This window comes from Ursus maritimus, unplaced genomic scaffold (assembly GCF_017311325.1).
Source record: "Ursus maritimus isolate PB19 unplaced genomic scaffold, ASM1731132v1 scaffold_4, whole genome shotgun sequence".
Lineage (NCBI taxonomy): Eukaryota > Metazoa > Chordata > Mammalia > Carnivora > Ursidae > Ursus > Ursus maritimus.
The window spans coordinates 65,547,644-65,562,973 of NW_024426552.1; the positions used below are offsets into that span (position 1 = coordinate 65,547,644).

Genomic DNA, 15,330 nt, shown 5'->3' on the forward strand with positions numbered 1-15,330 from the left:
GGGGGGGGGGGCTTCGTCCCCTTCGGCTTGAGGGGGGCTGTGGGTGCGCCCGAGCGGCGGTTGCCCCTCGGCTGACCTGTCTTGGGTATGGGGAAGCCCAAGCAGAGGGGTCCGGGGAAGGGACAGTCGCTGTGGGCCGCCAGCAGTGGGGGGCATTCCCTGGCGCCCAGTTGTTAGAAACACGGTAATCCACCTAGGCTACTTAGGTGGCCCAGAGAGCTTGACGCGGCATTTACTATTTTTCAAGGTAGGGTGGGATTTGAACTAGTGGCTTACTTTGCGTTCTGTGCGGATTTAATGGGCATTGAGCCCAGAGATTGCCCGCGTTCGCCAACAGAAACCTTTTAAGGCCCTATTAATGGCACTTTGGGAGCGATGCGACTTAAAGGAGGCTGGGCAATTGGCTCGACAGGTGGAAGAGGGCTCCGGAATAAGAGGCCGAGCTCCAGCTGACTTGAATCTCTCTGCCAGGGAAAACAGCTTTGGACTTTCCTCCGCCTTAGTTTCCTGGATCAACCGCTGGGGCGATTGGAGAGCTTGAGAACCAGTCCCTCCTATGCGTATACAGCCAAGGCAAAGTCCAGGGCTAGAGTGTCAGCCGCCAGACCCGAGATGTTGTGATCCCAGCTAACAGGTGGAACAACCATTTTTCTCAACTCTGAATTTGTTCACATACTGAGATTATAAGGAGTTAGGCAGTACTTGAAATAGTACCTATACTTTCCATTATTGAAGGTAGTTCAGTATTTGAATCTGACATGTGACCATGCCCTAAACTAATGGGACATCTGGACGTTTCCTATGTTGAGAACCATGGTATCAGTTCAGTGATTTTTTTTTTTTTTTGGTGTATGAACTGATTTTTAAAAATCTGTATATTGATGTTTAAAAGAAACACAGATCTTACCAAAGGGGTGTCTGTGACTTTCCATATACTTGAGTAGGAAGCTTGGAAATGTTGTGAGGCAGTGTCTCATTGGGTGGTTAGAGTTAGGCATGTATTTAAATCTGTCACTTACAAATTTAGCAATTGAATAAATTACTTTTCTGAACTTGAATTTCCTCAAAAGTAAAATAGAACTAATAATATCTCTCTCACAGGTTATCGGAAGGCTTAAATGAGGTAGTGTATAAAGTGCCTGGTAAATAGAGGGCAGTCAATTAATAATAATAATAATATTGTATTTTTGGTCTTCAAGGTGATGTTTATGTATCCCTATCAGGTAGATACTATTAGTATTTTTATTTATTTATTTATTTATTTATTTATTTATTCGACAGAGATAGAGACAGCCAGCGAGAGAGGGAACACAAGCAGGGGGAGTGGGAGAGGAAGAAGCAGGCTCATAGCGGAGGAGCCTGATGTGGGGCTCGATCCCATAACGCCGGGATCACGCCCTGAGCCGAAGGCAGACGCTTAACCGCTGTGCCACCCAGGCGCCCCTAGTATTTTTAAAATAATCCTATGAGAGACATACTATTAGTGACCACATCTTACAGGTGCTCAAGTTTATAGTTAACACATGGTGGAGCCAGTTTTTGAACCCAGGCATCTGTTCCAGAGTCCATCCTGTTAACTATTATACTGCCTCTTAAAGAAAATGTAAGGTGGTCTTTTATTATTTCAAAATTAGCTAGATAGCTTCTTTATCACTGGGTTTTTGCCCCTTGTTGGTTTCAGAAGACCGATGTAGCACAGCGACGTAGAGATACAAGAAACTTGGGTTTAAGCACCAGTTCTGCTGTAAATTTGCAGTGTGTCATTGAGAAAGGGACCTTCAATTTCCTCATCTGTAAAATGGAGGTTATACCTACCTCACTGTTTGTAAGCTGTGAGGTGCTGCATAACTGTTGGGGACTGACACATTCGTGCATGTGTTGGGGGCCTTGTTCCTAGTTGTGGGTAGATTATACCCACAACACCCACATGTGTAGGCCTGAGGTCTTACACATACTGTGTAGTACAAGCACCTGTAATAGGAGTGTTAAAGGCTGTTGGTAAGTGGGGGGCATAGGCGAAGCTGCAAAATAAATTCTGATTGCCTTTGGTATCCTTTCCCCTTTTCCTCTTCAAGCTGTTTTTCAGGTGTCTTTCTATTAACCTATGGCTGTGCAAAGTCCTTCCCTTTTCTCTCAATCTTGCTCCCACATCACAATTAATATAGCTTTCTCCACCAGTAACCGCCGCTCCCAATTCCCACAGATCTCAGCTAGCATTTTCAATAAAATATGTACCAAGGTAGTGTTTCCCATGCAAGATAATTTTGAGTGGTAAGTAGATGAACATTTTAAAAAATAATTTTCCAAAAAATTTAACACACATACATTTAGATGAAACAACAACAAAAAAGTCTCTAATTAGGAGAAAAACCTCTAACATCTCAAAACTGATTTCACAGATATTGCTAAGGATAGGGCAAAAAAATAAGTCAATTGAAAGACCTACGTTAGGTAAATAATAGTACAGGTGAGATGTAGATACGGTAAGACTTCTAAAAATGGGGGAATCTGGGTGACTTAGTCGGGTAAAGCAGCTGACTCTTGATTTTGGCTCAGCTCATGATCTCAGGGTCATGAGATTGAGCCTTGCATCAGGTTCTTATCTCAGCATGGAGTCTGCTTGAGATTCTCTCTCTCCCTCTCCCCTTGCTTCTCTCTCTCTCGAATAAATAAAAAAGAATTCTGAAAATGGTACTTGGATGATTTAAGTTTGGGAAATAATTGAAATAAGATATGAGTGGTTAACCCGATATGAAATGTTTTTATCTTTTATGAAAACGTCTTGCTGTAAAGTAAATATAAAATGGACTTATATGTTGGTTTTGTTAATTACTGCCATTACCTCACAAGGTTCTGAAGCAGAGGTCAGCATTCTGTTATCCTGGGACTAAACAGTTGCTAACCATTGGCGTAGCGGTAGTTTATTTTCCTCAGTCTTCACATAAATGTTTTCCCAGACTTACCCAGATTCTAATTTGGGCTTTTTCATTTAGCAGTTGCTGTTGAGGAAAGAATATACAGGTCAGTACTCAGATTCCCTGTGAGTTTTCTGCTGTCTAAAGACATATGTATTTTTTTCAGTGTAAAAGGTGAGGAAAAATGGATCATGGCCTAAAAATATATCTGTGGCCCTGATAAAACTACTGTTGCTCATGAATCTTCCCATGCAAATGTTAACCTCTTGATTTCCTCAGTTTCCATCAATTCTTCCTTGGTTTTCTCAACCACCACTGGACCTACACTCTAAGGGTATTCTAACGGTAGCTTGGCGTTTATGTGAACATTCTACTAGCATAGTCCAGATGAGATTGGAGTGGGTTTTTTTTGTTTTGTTTTGTTTTGTTTGTTTTTTTTAAGGAACTGCTTTAAGAATCCAGGGTGGAAACAGAAAAGAGGGGAGGTAGTAGTTGATAGAGGAGAGATTGCTTATCCTAAAGTGATTGAAGTCCATCTACAAATTAGTCAGGCCTGACATTGTTCATGGGTAGCCATGACAGTTTCTTTTGCTAGCTCACTGGTTTGGATGTTAGGTCCAATGACTCTGAGAGGAAGAAATTTAACTTTTTCTCCTCAGAGGAATTTTATCTACTAGTAGAAGCGATTTTCTGACAACCTTTTAAGAATCTTGACAGGGACTATCAGTGCTGTGTTGTGCTTTTGGTTACAAGCCTAAGTGTATTAGAAATATCTGAAATGCAAGTTTATCTAACTATAGTTTTCCAGTTAAGTGGTGGGTGACACAACTTGTATTTGCTCTTTTCATCTGAATTTCTTAATTCTGGATTGATGGTTCTTGAGGGTAGGAACTGTGTATTCCCAATGTCTCCCATAGTGCCTGGTGTACAGTACCTACTCAATAAATGTTTGTTAAATGAATGGAACTTACAGGTTGGTATTTGTTTCTTAGTATATGTTTTAGGAAGTATGAATCATATATTTAGATTTTTTAATTCTTTTTTTTTTTTTAAAGATTTTATTTATTTATTTGACACAGAGAGAGCCAGCAAGAGAGGAAACACAAGAAGGGGGAGTGGGAGGGGAAGAAGCAGGCTCCCAGCAGAGGAGCCTGATGTGGGGCTCGATCCCAGAACGTCGGGATCACGACCTGAGCCGAAGGCAGACGCTTAACGACTGAGCCAGGCGCCCCAGGTTTTTTTAATTCATAAAAAAGAAAAGAGTAACTGAAGATTACATGAAAATTGGCACTCTATAATTAAGATTATTCCTAATATTTCTGTTGCAATCCTAGAAAGATAAAGCATAAAAGAATGCAGTTTACTTTTAAATACTAAGAATGTGGGTGTTTGGAAACTGTAAGTCATAACCCTGCCCTCATGTTAATTCCCAGAGTAGTCATTGTGTTGCAGTAAACTTCAAGAAGAAAAAATTTTATATTTAAGTAATAAATGCCTAAGGGTACGAAGTAAGACATTTTCCTGCTTTCTTATACTTGGGCTAAATCTCATAATTATGGTTTAATAATTAAATAAAACATAGTAACATTTTTAAAAAAGGTTTTGTAGTTTAGATATTATCCCTTGAAGAATCCCAGCTTTCTCTTGCTACTGCTTTTGGAAGAGAAAAGAAACTGATTGAATAGGGGGAAAAAAAATGACTTGAATATGTCATGTTGTACTTTCATTAGAAGATCCCATTATGGTAAAGGCTGATTTAATTCCTGTTGGGTTTTTCTTTTTAAATGAATGGAGGTGAAAAATAGTAATGACATATTAATACCTAGCTATTCCTTTAATTATCTCATAAAAAGAGGTAAAGGGGGAGTAAATTTAATGCATTAACTTTGTTATTTGGGTTAATTTTTCATGTCAGTCAGTTATCATCATGAGTAGACGGATTGCAACTTTACACAGCTATGAAAATGAGGAACTATAGTACTAATTTCCAAAGTTGGTACCAGTTGGTTTTCTTTGGCATTTTTTGATACATAATAAACTCAGTTTTTCATTTTTGGAATGAGATAATATTGAGCTTTCTGAACAGGACAGGTGAAGATTTAGTCTCCGAGATACGACATCTTGAAAAAAGCCTATGAAATTGTCTTCAGAGTTTTCAACTTTCACCATTTCCCCTATTGCTAGTGAAACAGTATTTAGTGGCATTGTTCTCTGAAAGCCTGGCAAGGAAGAGTTATCACTTAATTTCAGACTGTGAACATGTTTTAATTTAGTGTTTTTCAAAGTATGATCCGTAGACACTAAGCATAGTAATTCCCTGGGACTTTGTTAAAAATGGAGGAGTCTCAAGCTCTACCTCATAGTCCGTGGATCAGAATTTTGGGGCAGGGGAGGTTCAGAAATCTGCATTTCTAACCGAACTTCAATGGTTTCTATACAAGCGAAAATTTGAGCAACATTGTATAGTTTTTAGCAAAGTTTCTGTTTACCTGATTTCTTTCACACCCAGCCTATGAAGTCCTTCTATCTATTTTTGTGAAGCTTGATCAGAATATAATAAAAGAAGCCATTATGATTTATTTTCTGGTAAAGAAATTGAGAACAATATTAAAACCAGTGTTCCTCCTTTAGCTTTAAGACTTATTATAAATAATTTTTTTGTTGTTTAAAGATACATTTATTTATTTTAGGGAGAAAGGAGTATGCATCTGGGGGGGAGGGGCAGAGGGGGGAGCCTGACACAGGGCTCAGTCTTAAGACCCTGAGATCATGACCTGAGCCAAAATCAAGAGTTGGATGCTCAACTGACTGAGCCACAAAGTCACCCCAATAAATTTTTTTTCTGATTATAAAAGTAATATATACCCACTGTGGAATATTATGAAAATTTAGGAAATTATAAAATAACAATCACCTATAATATTATTTTCTGGTGATAAGCATTATTATAATTTTGGCATGTTTCCTTCTGATATCTATTTCTCCTTTTATTCCTCCCTTCTTCTCTTTGTCTTTATAGAAAATAACATTTGCAGTTTTTATCCTGCTTTTTTTCTGATTTATATGTAAGCATTTTACTACATTATTGAATTCTTTTTCATAAACATAACTCTTCTTCATTATATTTCATCATAGGGGTGTACTATAATTTAACCATTCTCCTATTGTTGGATGTTTAGATTGTTTTTGGTTATTTTTGTGAAAGAATGCCTTTCTACTGAAAATTTTGTCTGAATCTGATTACTTCCCTTAGGGTAGGGTTATATATTTATATTGCTCTTGTGGTCAAATGGTATCAGTATTTTTAAACTCTGTTGCATATCGCCAAATTATTTTGAGAATAGTGTTTATTCCAGTATTTATTCTGCAAATACTTATAAGAATGCCAGAAAGAAGCAAGTGTTGTTTTTTTTTAATTTATAAAAATATTTTATTTATTTATTTTAGAGAGGGAGGGCGTGTGTGCACTGGAGGAGAGGCAGAGGGGGAGGGAGAGGGACAAGCAGACTCCACCCTGAGTGCAGAGGCTGACATGGGGCTGGACCTCAGGACCCTGAGATCATGACCTAAGCTGAAATCAGGAGCAAGGTAACTCAACCGACTGAGCCACCCAGGTGCCCCAACAATTATTTTTTAAAAGCTAATTTGTTAAGGAAAGTGTAGTATGTGATTGTTTTAATTAGTGAATCTTTGATTATTAGTGAGTTAAACATTTTTGCACTGTTTATCAGGTTTGGCTTTCATTTTTTATCTAACCCAAATTGTTCGTTTTGTTTTAGGTCTCTTCTGCTGGTTGAAATGTCTATGATTTTATCTGCATCAGTCATTCGTGTCAGAGATGGGCTGCCACTTTCTGCTTCTACTGACTATGAGCAAGGCACAGGCGTGCAGGAGTGCAGAAAGTATTTTAAAATGCTCTCGAAGAAACTTGCTCAGCTTCCTGATAGATGTACACTGAAAACTGGACATTATAACATTAAGTAAGACTTCAGTTTGCTCCATTAGAATTGTTTGCCTAGTGGTTGCCATTTGCATGAAATTTAAGTGGTTGCCGTAAAAAGTAGTGATTGGTTAGTTTAGGAAAGTGCTCAAGTCAAGAATCATGTGGTTCTGAACTTATACTAAACAGTAGTCATCATGTCATCACCCTTTTTGGAGTTTCTCTGTGTTTATATCTGGCTTTAGAAATTTTTATAGTTTTGCAGATCACAGGTGTTTTATAAGTTGGTCACTAGGTATTTATTGGTGTTCTTACATACCCAGGCAAACTGTCTTGGGAAATATAAAAATTGTACATGATACCTGCTCTCAAAGAACTTAAGTTTACATTCTCGTGAGAGAGGATAGCACATCTCTGTTTCCACTGGGCGATGGGATAGAGTGACTTTGTGATAGTTCAGGGCCTCTCTGAAAGGGTGATATTTGAGCAGAGACCTAAAAGATGGGAAAAAAGGTGGTCACATGAAGGATGCTGTGGATGAAGAGCAAGGCAGGGTAACAGCCAGTGCAGAAGACCTTTGATACTGACCAAGGGATGGAAGGAAAACCAGAGATGCTGAAGCAATATGGATGATTATAGGGTGGCAGAAGGTGAGGTCAGAAAGATAAGAATGGGACAGGTTATGCAGAGCCTTCTAGGCTGTGATAAGGAGTTTGGATTGAGTCTAATGTAATAGGAAACCATTGGAGAATTTTAAGCTGAGAGTTATATAATGTGATTTTGGCTTTGAGTAGATCATCCTGGTTACTGTATGAAGAATGGGCTCTAAGGGAGAAAGAGTGGAAGTAGAGAGATCATTTAGGAGACTGAAAGAAATTCAGGTAGAGGTGATGCTTGTAACTTGAATCAGAGTGGGAATGATGAGAAGTGGTTGGATTTGGGCTGTGTTTTGGGAGTAACAAATCTTCCTACTGGATTGTAGTGGCATGTGAGGGAAAGCGAATAATCGAGTCACCTCTAGATTTTTGGCCTAGAGAATGTCCATAATTACTTGGCTAATGAGGTTGAAATAGTAAAATTGGAGGATGTGTGTTTCATTGATAAAAATCAAGAGTTCTCTTTGAACATGTTAAGTCTGAGATGCCCATTAGACATTCAGGAGGCACTGTTAGGTAGGCAGCTGGATGTGTGAGTCTGAAGTTTAGTGAAGAAGGACAAGTATTGAGATTTAGATTTGGGGGTCAGTTTATAGTTTATAATTAAAACTATGGGAATAGATAAGACCCCCTTGGAGAGCATGTGCACGAAACAGGACAATTACCTCTTGAGCAGTTTGACACAGATTTTGCATACAGAAGGATATCAGATAAAGACAAAGTTCACAAGGGATATAATTAGGAGAGGGCTTCATTATTGAGATGACAAGAGTCATGTCCTGAAGAATTAGTAAGATTTGGCTAAGATAGAGAAGAGGGCATTCCAGGTGTAGAGACGGGAGGCAGAATAAGAATGACTTGGCCTTGGAGGTGTAGTCACCTGTTTGGCCTGGTGTAGTGAATGGTGATTTATGGATAGTTACAGGAAGTGTGAGGTAATTAGTGTGGGGCCGGATCCTGGATTTCCCTGCAAGTTCAGACCAAGGGATGTCACTTTTATGTAATAGGTTATAGGAAGCTGTTACTGCAGGTTTGAGGGAAGTGACTTGCTAAAAAACAATGCTGAGGCAGTGATATATAAGGTGAAATGGGAAGTCTGAGAGAGATTAACTTATAATTAGGGCCTGACCTAGTAGGATGTAAGTGCAAATGAAAAAGGAAATGCCAGTCACAAAGACACTTCAAAAGAAATGGTTAAGCCTGATAAGATGGAATGCCAGAGATGACCGAAGCCTTGGAATTGGACAGAATGAGCTCTTTGGGAATGGTTGCTTATGGGGGTGAGGAAGAAGAGAAAGGTAACTAAGCACGATTTTTGAATATTTTACTTGAGGTTGTGATTAGGCAGCCCAGTTGTGATAGGATAGAGATTTTGGAATCATTCACATAGAAGTTGAAACTGTGAGAGTAGAAATGCCCACTGAGTTTCTGAGAGGCCCAGAATAGAACCTTAGAGAATGTCCATAATTTCTTAGATCAACTAGGTAATGGTAAGATAACGAGCTTTTATCCTAAACTGAGTTTTTAAAGGGTTTAACTGGAAAATGTAGTGGTGATGATGGTTAAAATATATCTAAAATTATGTCTAACTTATTTCTGTTTTATGGAGAAAAACTTGCAACATTTTAGTAGGCTCTGTTAGTACCCTTGGTCATTATTCTGAGTTTCAGTTGATATTGTGTAATGCTGTAGACCTGTGTCAACATTATAGAAGATTGTTTGAATATATATTAATTCTGACAGATATTCAGGACTGGAAAGAACAATTTTTTTGCAAATATTTTTCTTCCTCTCTCTTATTCTCTTAAGAGTATCATATGGTAAATTTTTAACACCCCTCCAGTTCTGCTTAATTGTTTTGAATTCTAGATTATGTATTATTTCTTTGTACCCCGTCTTATTCCACAAAGGTTATGAGGCACTTTACAAAAAAAAAAATTTCAAGAGCACGGGAAAGAGAATCCATGAAAGTAGAGATAAAGATAGGAGAATAATAAACTGAAGTAACATTTCCTTCTGGAGATGCAAACTACGTAGTCTGTTCATTTGTTGGAAAAGGGCTGGAAATATTGCTTTGAACTTCCTTGTGGCCAAAACAAAGTAGGATAATGAATCATTTACAGGATTCAGTGTCCATTGGATAAAAACATTGCTCTTCATGTTCCTGAGACCTGATATACGTAAAAAGGGACAGCATTTGGATAGCATTCTTCCAGCAGCCATAACAATGAGCTTTTTATGATTTTTCTTATAATATTCCTTAGTGTAAGCAAATGACATGATACAAAAAGCAATTGTATGAGACAGTTTAGGAGTGAGATGAATCAGCAGTGGTCTAATCTGGCCTGATCTAAGATTACAATTTAGAAATGTCTAAAGGAATAAATAGATTGCATGGCCTTCAGAACCACACATAGGAAAGCCTCTGTGCATGTTATTTTTGTAACTAAGTTTTTAAAAAGGATTGAACAACAGAGAAGTTTTAGTTCTAGTTCCTGACGAGAACCTGGACTTTATATGTTTTCTATCATTGATTAGAGGACTTGTTGTTTCCTAGTTTATTGAGATTTTCATGCTGTATGACAACACATTTAGACTGAATTATAAAGTCACTTTAAATTGGGAGTTATATGTTACCTGAGTTATTTAAAGTTCTCTTGTGACACCTCTTTTTCTAACTACCCGTGAGCTTGTCAGATAAAACTCACAGATCTGCAGTCGTAGCATCATAGCACAGTCCGAAACTGGCACCAGGCTGCCCGTCTGCCTTGTCAAGCCTGGCTTAGAGCCTGCTTCTTTTGAATCACCTTCTTCCTTGCTACTACTATTTCATTCTCTTATGACTCACTCCTTACACAGATTGCCTGTACAACTTGTTTTATTGTTTTATCATTTATATTTTTCTTATTTTAAATTTATTTTTAAATTTTTATATCTTTTCTCTATATAGTTAGCTCACTGAGATGCTTGATCTGTTCTGGCTTCTAAATGATTCCGTATCTCTTAGCATTGTGGATTTCAAATTTCTGTAAAAATTGAGGTGCTCTTTGCAGAATACCACTGAGAATCAAAACAAAGTAGCTAGGTATATAATTAAATGCTAAATCAGATGGTACCTCACACTGGATTCTAGTTGAATAGGTAGAGGAAGACCACAGAGTTTGAGAAAAAAATTAGAATAACATTTTAAAATAAAGAAAATTCCGGGACACATGAGTGGCTCAGTTGGTTAAGTGCCCAGCTCTTGGTTCGGCTCAGGTCACGATCTCACGGGTGGTGGGATTGAGCCCCTCATCAGGCTCTGTGCTCACCAGGGAGTCTGCTTGAGATTCTCTCCCTCTGCCCTTCCCCCTGCTCCTGCACGCACACTCTCTCCCACTCTCTCTCTCAAATCTTTTAAAAAATATATTTAAAAATAGAAAAAAATAAAATTAGGGGGCGCCTGGGTGGCACAGCGGTTAAGCGTCTGCCTTCGGCTCAGGGCGTGATCCCGGAGTTCTGGGATTGAGCCCCACGTCAGGCTCTTCCTCTATGAGCCTGCTTCTTCCTCTCCCACTCCCCCTGCTTGTGTTCCCTCTCTCCCTGGCTGTCTCTTTCTGTCGAATAAATAAATAAAATCTTTAAAAAAAAAAAAAAAGAAAAAAATAAAATTAAGAAAATTCCTTTAATCCTCCCCAGCCCCAGTGTGTTGGAAAAATGATGAACTTCATCAGATTGTCGTGGCTGGCTACTTCAGTTTAGCTAATGGAGCCCATTCTGTGGAGCTTAGGCTGGCACAATGCCTTGCACCTGGGATACTAACTGCTGAATGAGGGATGGCTGTTTTGGGGGTATAGCAGTGTTCAGAGTGTCATGGAGTGAAGTCTTCATTTTCTCCAAAATACTTCAGTTTGGCCTGTAGATTAGTGGGTGGTTAGGGGGTGCATATTCTAGTTTTGTGATTTCTTCTCATATTACAGTTGAATCCTTGAACAACATGGTTTGAACCGCACGGGTCCATTTCTAAGATAATTCTTTTCAATAGATACAGTATAGTACTATAAATGTATTTTCTCTTCCTAATGATTTTTATTTATTTTATTTTATTTTTTTTTAAGATTTTATTTATTTATTCGACAGAGATAGAGACAGCCAGCGAGAGAGGGAACACAAGCAGGGGGAGTGGGAGAGGAAGAAGCAGGCTCATAGCGGAGGAGCCTGATGTGGGGCTCGATCCCAGAACTCTGGGATCACGCCCTGAGCCGAAGGCAGATGCTTAACCTCTGTGCCACCCAGGCGCCCCCCTAATGATTTTTAAAATAACATTTCCTTTTCTCTAGCTTACCTTATTGTATGAATACAGTATATAATATAGCATACAAAATAGGTGTTGATTGTGTTATTGGTAAGGCTTTCAGTCAACAGTAGGCTATTAGTAGTCACGTTTTGGGGGAGTCAAAGTTATGCTGATTTTTGACTATGCACCATATTGGCATCCCTGACCCCAGCATTGTTCAAGGGTCAACTGTACATAGTGATGGTACAGTTCTCTCTGGGTCAAATTTTAAGGAATTTATCTGTTTCATAAGTTGAAGGATACTTTCCTTAAACTGTCATAAATGTTTAATATATAAACCTAGTTGGAACTTAGGAAACAACGATGACGAAAGCAATAATTATGAACCATATGAAATTAAGTTGTGTCATATGAGATCTTAAAATTTTGAGATTGGTTTTGGGGGTTTGAAAATCATAGTGGTACATTTTGAGATCTCTTTAAACATTGAGATACTGATCTTATAAAAATACAAACCACTTTGGCAGGTCAGTCATACTCTATTGTGAATTTTAGCGCAAGAAATAAGATTTCTTAGTTCTTCCACTGTGAATTCTTTTGAAGTCTGATAAGGTCTATGAGCCTTATCCGTTCTCTCTACCTGAGTCTTTAATTTCTCCATCTTAGTCCACAAATGGCTACCTCCAGCCAGGAATGCTATTTTAGGCTTACCTACCTTTTGTTTTTAGTTTCTGACAGTGCTTTTCTTTCCCTCTTTGGTGCTGTTTTCTGATTACGGGAATAACAACTTCAACAATGACCCAGTTATTAAGTACCTGCAGTTGCCAGGCACTTTTCTTATTGTTCAGTTTTGCAACAGTTCTGTGAATGGTTAATATATCGAGCTCTTTCCCTTTTTGAGGGCAGAAACAACTCACACCAGCTTAAGCAAAAAAAGGGTATTGTGAAGGATAGGAGGGCTTCTGAATTGGCTGGAGACAGGGACTCAGATATTGTTGTCAGGAATCTTTCTCTCATTTCTCCACTTTCTGTCCTTTTGCAGATAGGTATTCTTCATGTATGGAAAACACTGTATGGGCAGCTAGCTGCAGGCATACTTCATTTCTGCTGAGCAGCCCCTTTCCTCCATGTTTCATAGAAAGGACTTTATTAGCCTTGCTGTGTCATGGCACATTTCTGGAATAGCATTGTCGTCAGAGGGCTGAGGTACTCTTAGTTGGATCCTGGATCACATGTCTACCCCTTGGGTGAGCAGCTTTACCAAAGTCATATAAAATAGATAGTAGGGCTGGAAATAATTCCCCAAAGGGAAGGAGAAATGAGATGTTGGGCAGATAGCCATTATGGTACTACCCCCCCCCCTTTTTAACAGATGAGGAAACTGAGACTTAGGGATGTGAAGAAACTTGTTCATAGTCACAAAGCTAATAAATGGTATATCTGAACCATAGTCTTTTGGCTTCAGCATTCACATTATTCTCTGGTAAAAGAAAGAGTTGCTTCCCTTTACCTTTAACCTCTCTCTCTACAGGGTATGTGTATAATTCTCCAAATTCTTTTTACTTTTTATGGAGAGAAAAATTAACCAGGGAAGAGAATTAAGTGAAAGTTATCCCCCTCTCCTTTTTTTTGGTTGAGAAATAATACTAGAGTATGGGTGAAGAGACAGCATTGTCTTGTTGGAGACTAGGTATTTGGTGGGGAGGGGCTATGGCAGGGACATGCAACCCTCCACTAGCTACCAAACCACTCGGGGGAAGAAGAGAACCTATGTATCCTGCTTTACTGTTTTGTCTCATTATTAGGGCCATATTACTCTTCTACTTTTTGTAAAATCTACAGCTTTTCAGCACCACATACGTTAAACAGGCTCTTATGAACTCGTTTAGGAATCTCATTACTCTTAGTGTGGAAAAATGAGTTCTAGGTGCAGTAAAGTTTTGGGATACCACGTAGAGGTAAATGAAGGATTATCTATGATTGATTAAGAAAGTCAAGAGATCTTCATTCTCTGTGATGCGAAGTGTTAGGGTTAGTGGGGAAGGGTGAATTACAAGATAGATTAACTGCAGAAAAGGAAATGAAGGATGTCATTGGCAAAGTTTGCTTGCTCTTTGTTTTATCCAAGGCTCAATGGTGTAATCACCTTTGCCCACTTAAAATTCTCTGATTCTCCTTGTGCTTACTGCTGTAAATTGCTATCAACTGGCACATTGCATATTAATAAATATTTTCTTATATAGTGAGGTTAAAATTAGTGGCTAAAATGGGTCGTTTATTTATGGGATAATGTATTCATAATTTAGCTCTTCACCAGTGGAGGATAATTGAAAGTTGGCCCCATAAGAGAGGAATAAGTGAGAAAATACGAAGTTCCTGGGAGAATGCTGCTCATGGTGGACACTAAGTGTTCTCTTTCTGATTCTTACCTCCCTAAGTCCCAATGATGGCAAAGTCTTGTCTTCACTTTATTTTCTATTAGACATATTTGGTGATAATAAAGTCCATAAGATATACTCACTTTCATAATGTCAGGTTTATTTATTTATTTATTTTTAAAAGATTTTATTTATTTGAGAGAGAGCACGTGAGAGAGCACAGAGCACAAGCTGGGTGGAGGGAGCTGAGGGAGAGGGAGAAGCAGACTGCCGCTGAGGAGGGAGCCCAACTCGGGGCTCTATCCCAGGACCCTGAGATCATGACCTGAGCTGAAGGCAGACGCTTAACTGACTGAGCCACCCAGACATCCCTGTCAAGTTTATTTTTATATTTAAAAGTTTAAATGCTTTATTTTAGAGAATGGAATTCAGTGTGGAAGTTCTGTTTCAAAAAAATATTTTTCCTGGGACACCTGGCTGGGTTAGTCGGTGGAGCATGCAACTCTTTTTTTTTTTTTTTTTTTAAAGATTTTATTTATTTATTTGACAGAGATAGAGACAGCCAGCAAGAGAGGGAACACAAGCAGGGGGAGTGGGAGAGGAAGAAGCAGGCTCAAAGTGGAGGAGCCTGACGTGGGGCTCGATCCTGTAACGCTGGGATCACGCCCTGAGCAGAAGGCAGACGCTTAACCGCTGTGCCACCCAGGCGCCCCGAGCATGCAACTCTTGATCTCAGATCTCGGGGCTCTGAGTTTGACACCCCATGTTGGGTGTAGAGATTACTTAAAAAATAAAATAAAATAAAATATAAAAAAATATATATGTAAATTTTTAAAAAATAATATTTTTCTTATACTTAGCAATTTTAACAGAGAAGGCCTGTCCTACCGGAGAACTTTTCTTTACTCATGAAAGCTAGCTGGGCAAATGAGGCTACAGAGGGTAGACAGATTTTCTGTGTGATGGTACAATTGTAGAATGTACCATTATATGTAATGCAAATGTTAATTATTACTATTTCAATTTATTAATAGTTTGCCATATACATTGTCATTCAGCATGCTACAAAAATGCAGTGTTGTTTCTTGTTTTGTATATTGTTGTTTTAAGTGCATTTCCAGCACTGTATTGCAGGTTGCCTGGCAGGCAGAGATTTTGTCTTTGA

At 38.7% G+C, this 15,330-nt stretch overlaps 1 protein-coding gene across 4 annotated transcripts in view; it reads left to right on the top strand.

Moving 5' to 3' along the window:
- The window catches only part of SEC22A (SEC22 homolog A, vesicle trafficking protein), a 63,056-nt gene that overhangs the window by 298 nt on the left and 47,428 nt on the right, over positions 1–15,330 (top strand). Inside the window, exons 2-3 of one of the 4 annotated variants that reach the window (XM_008708151.2) lie at positions 472–634; positions 6,695–6,895. In XM_008708151.2, the coding sequence (XP_008706373.1) occupies positions 6,714–6,895 (182 nt within the window). In that variant the 5' untranslated portion in view covers positions 472–634; positions 6,695–6,713. Of the gene's footprint in view, positions 1–72; positions 635–6,694; positions 6,896–15,330 lie in introns of those variants that run through there. The other 3 variants (XM_008708153.2, XM_008708150.2, XM_008708152.2) reach the window with 3 other exon arrangements.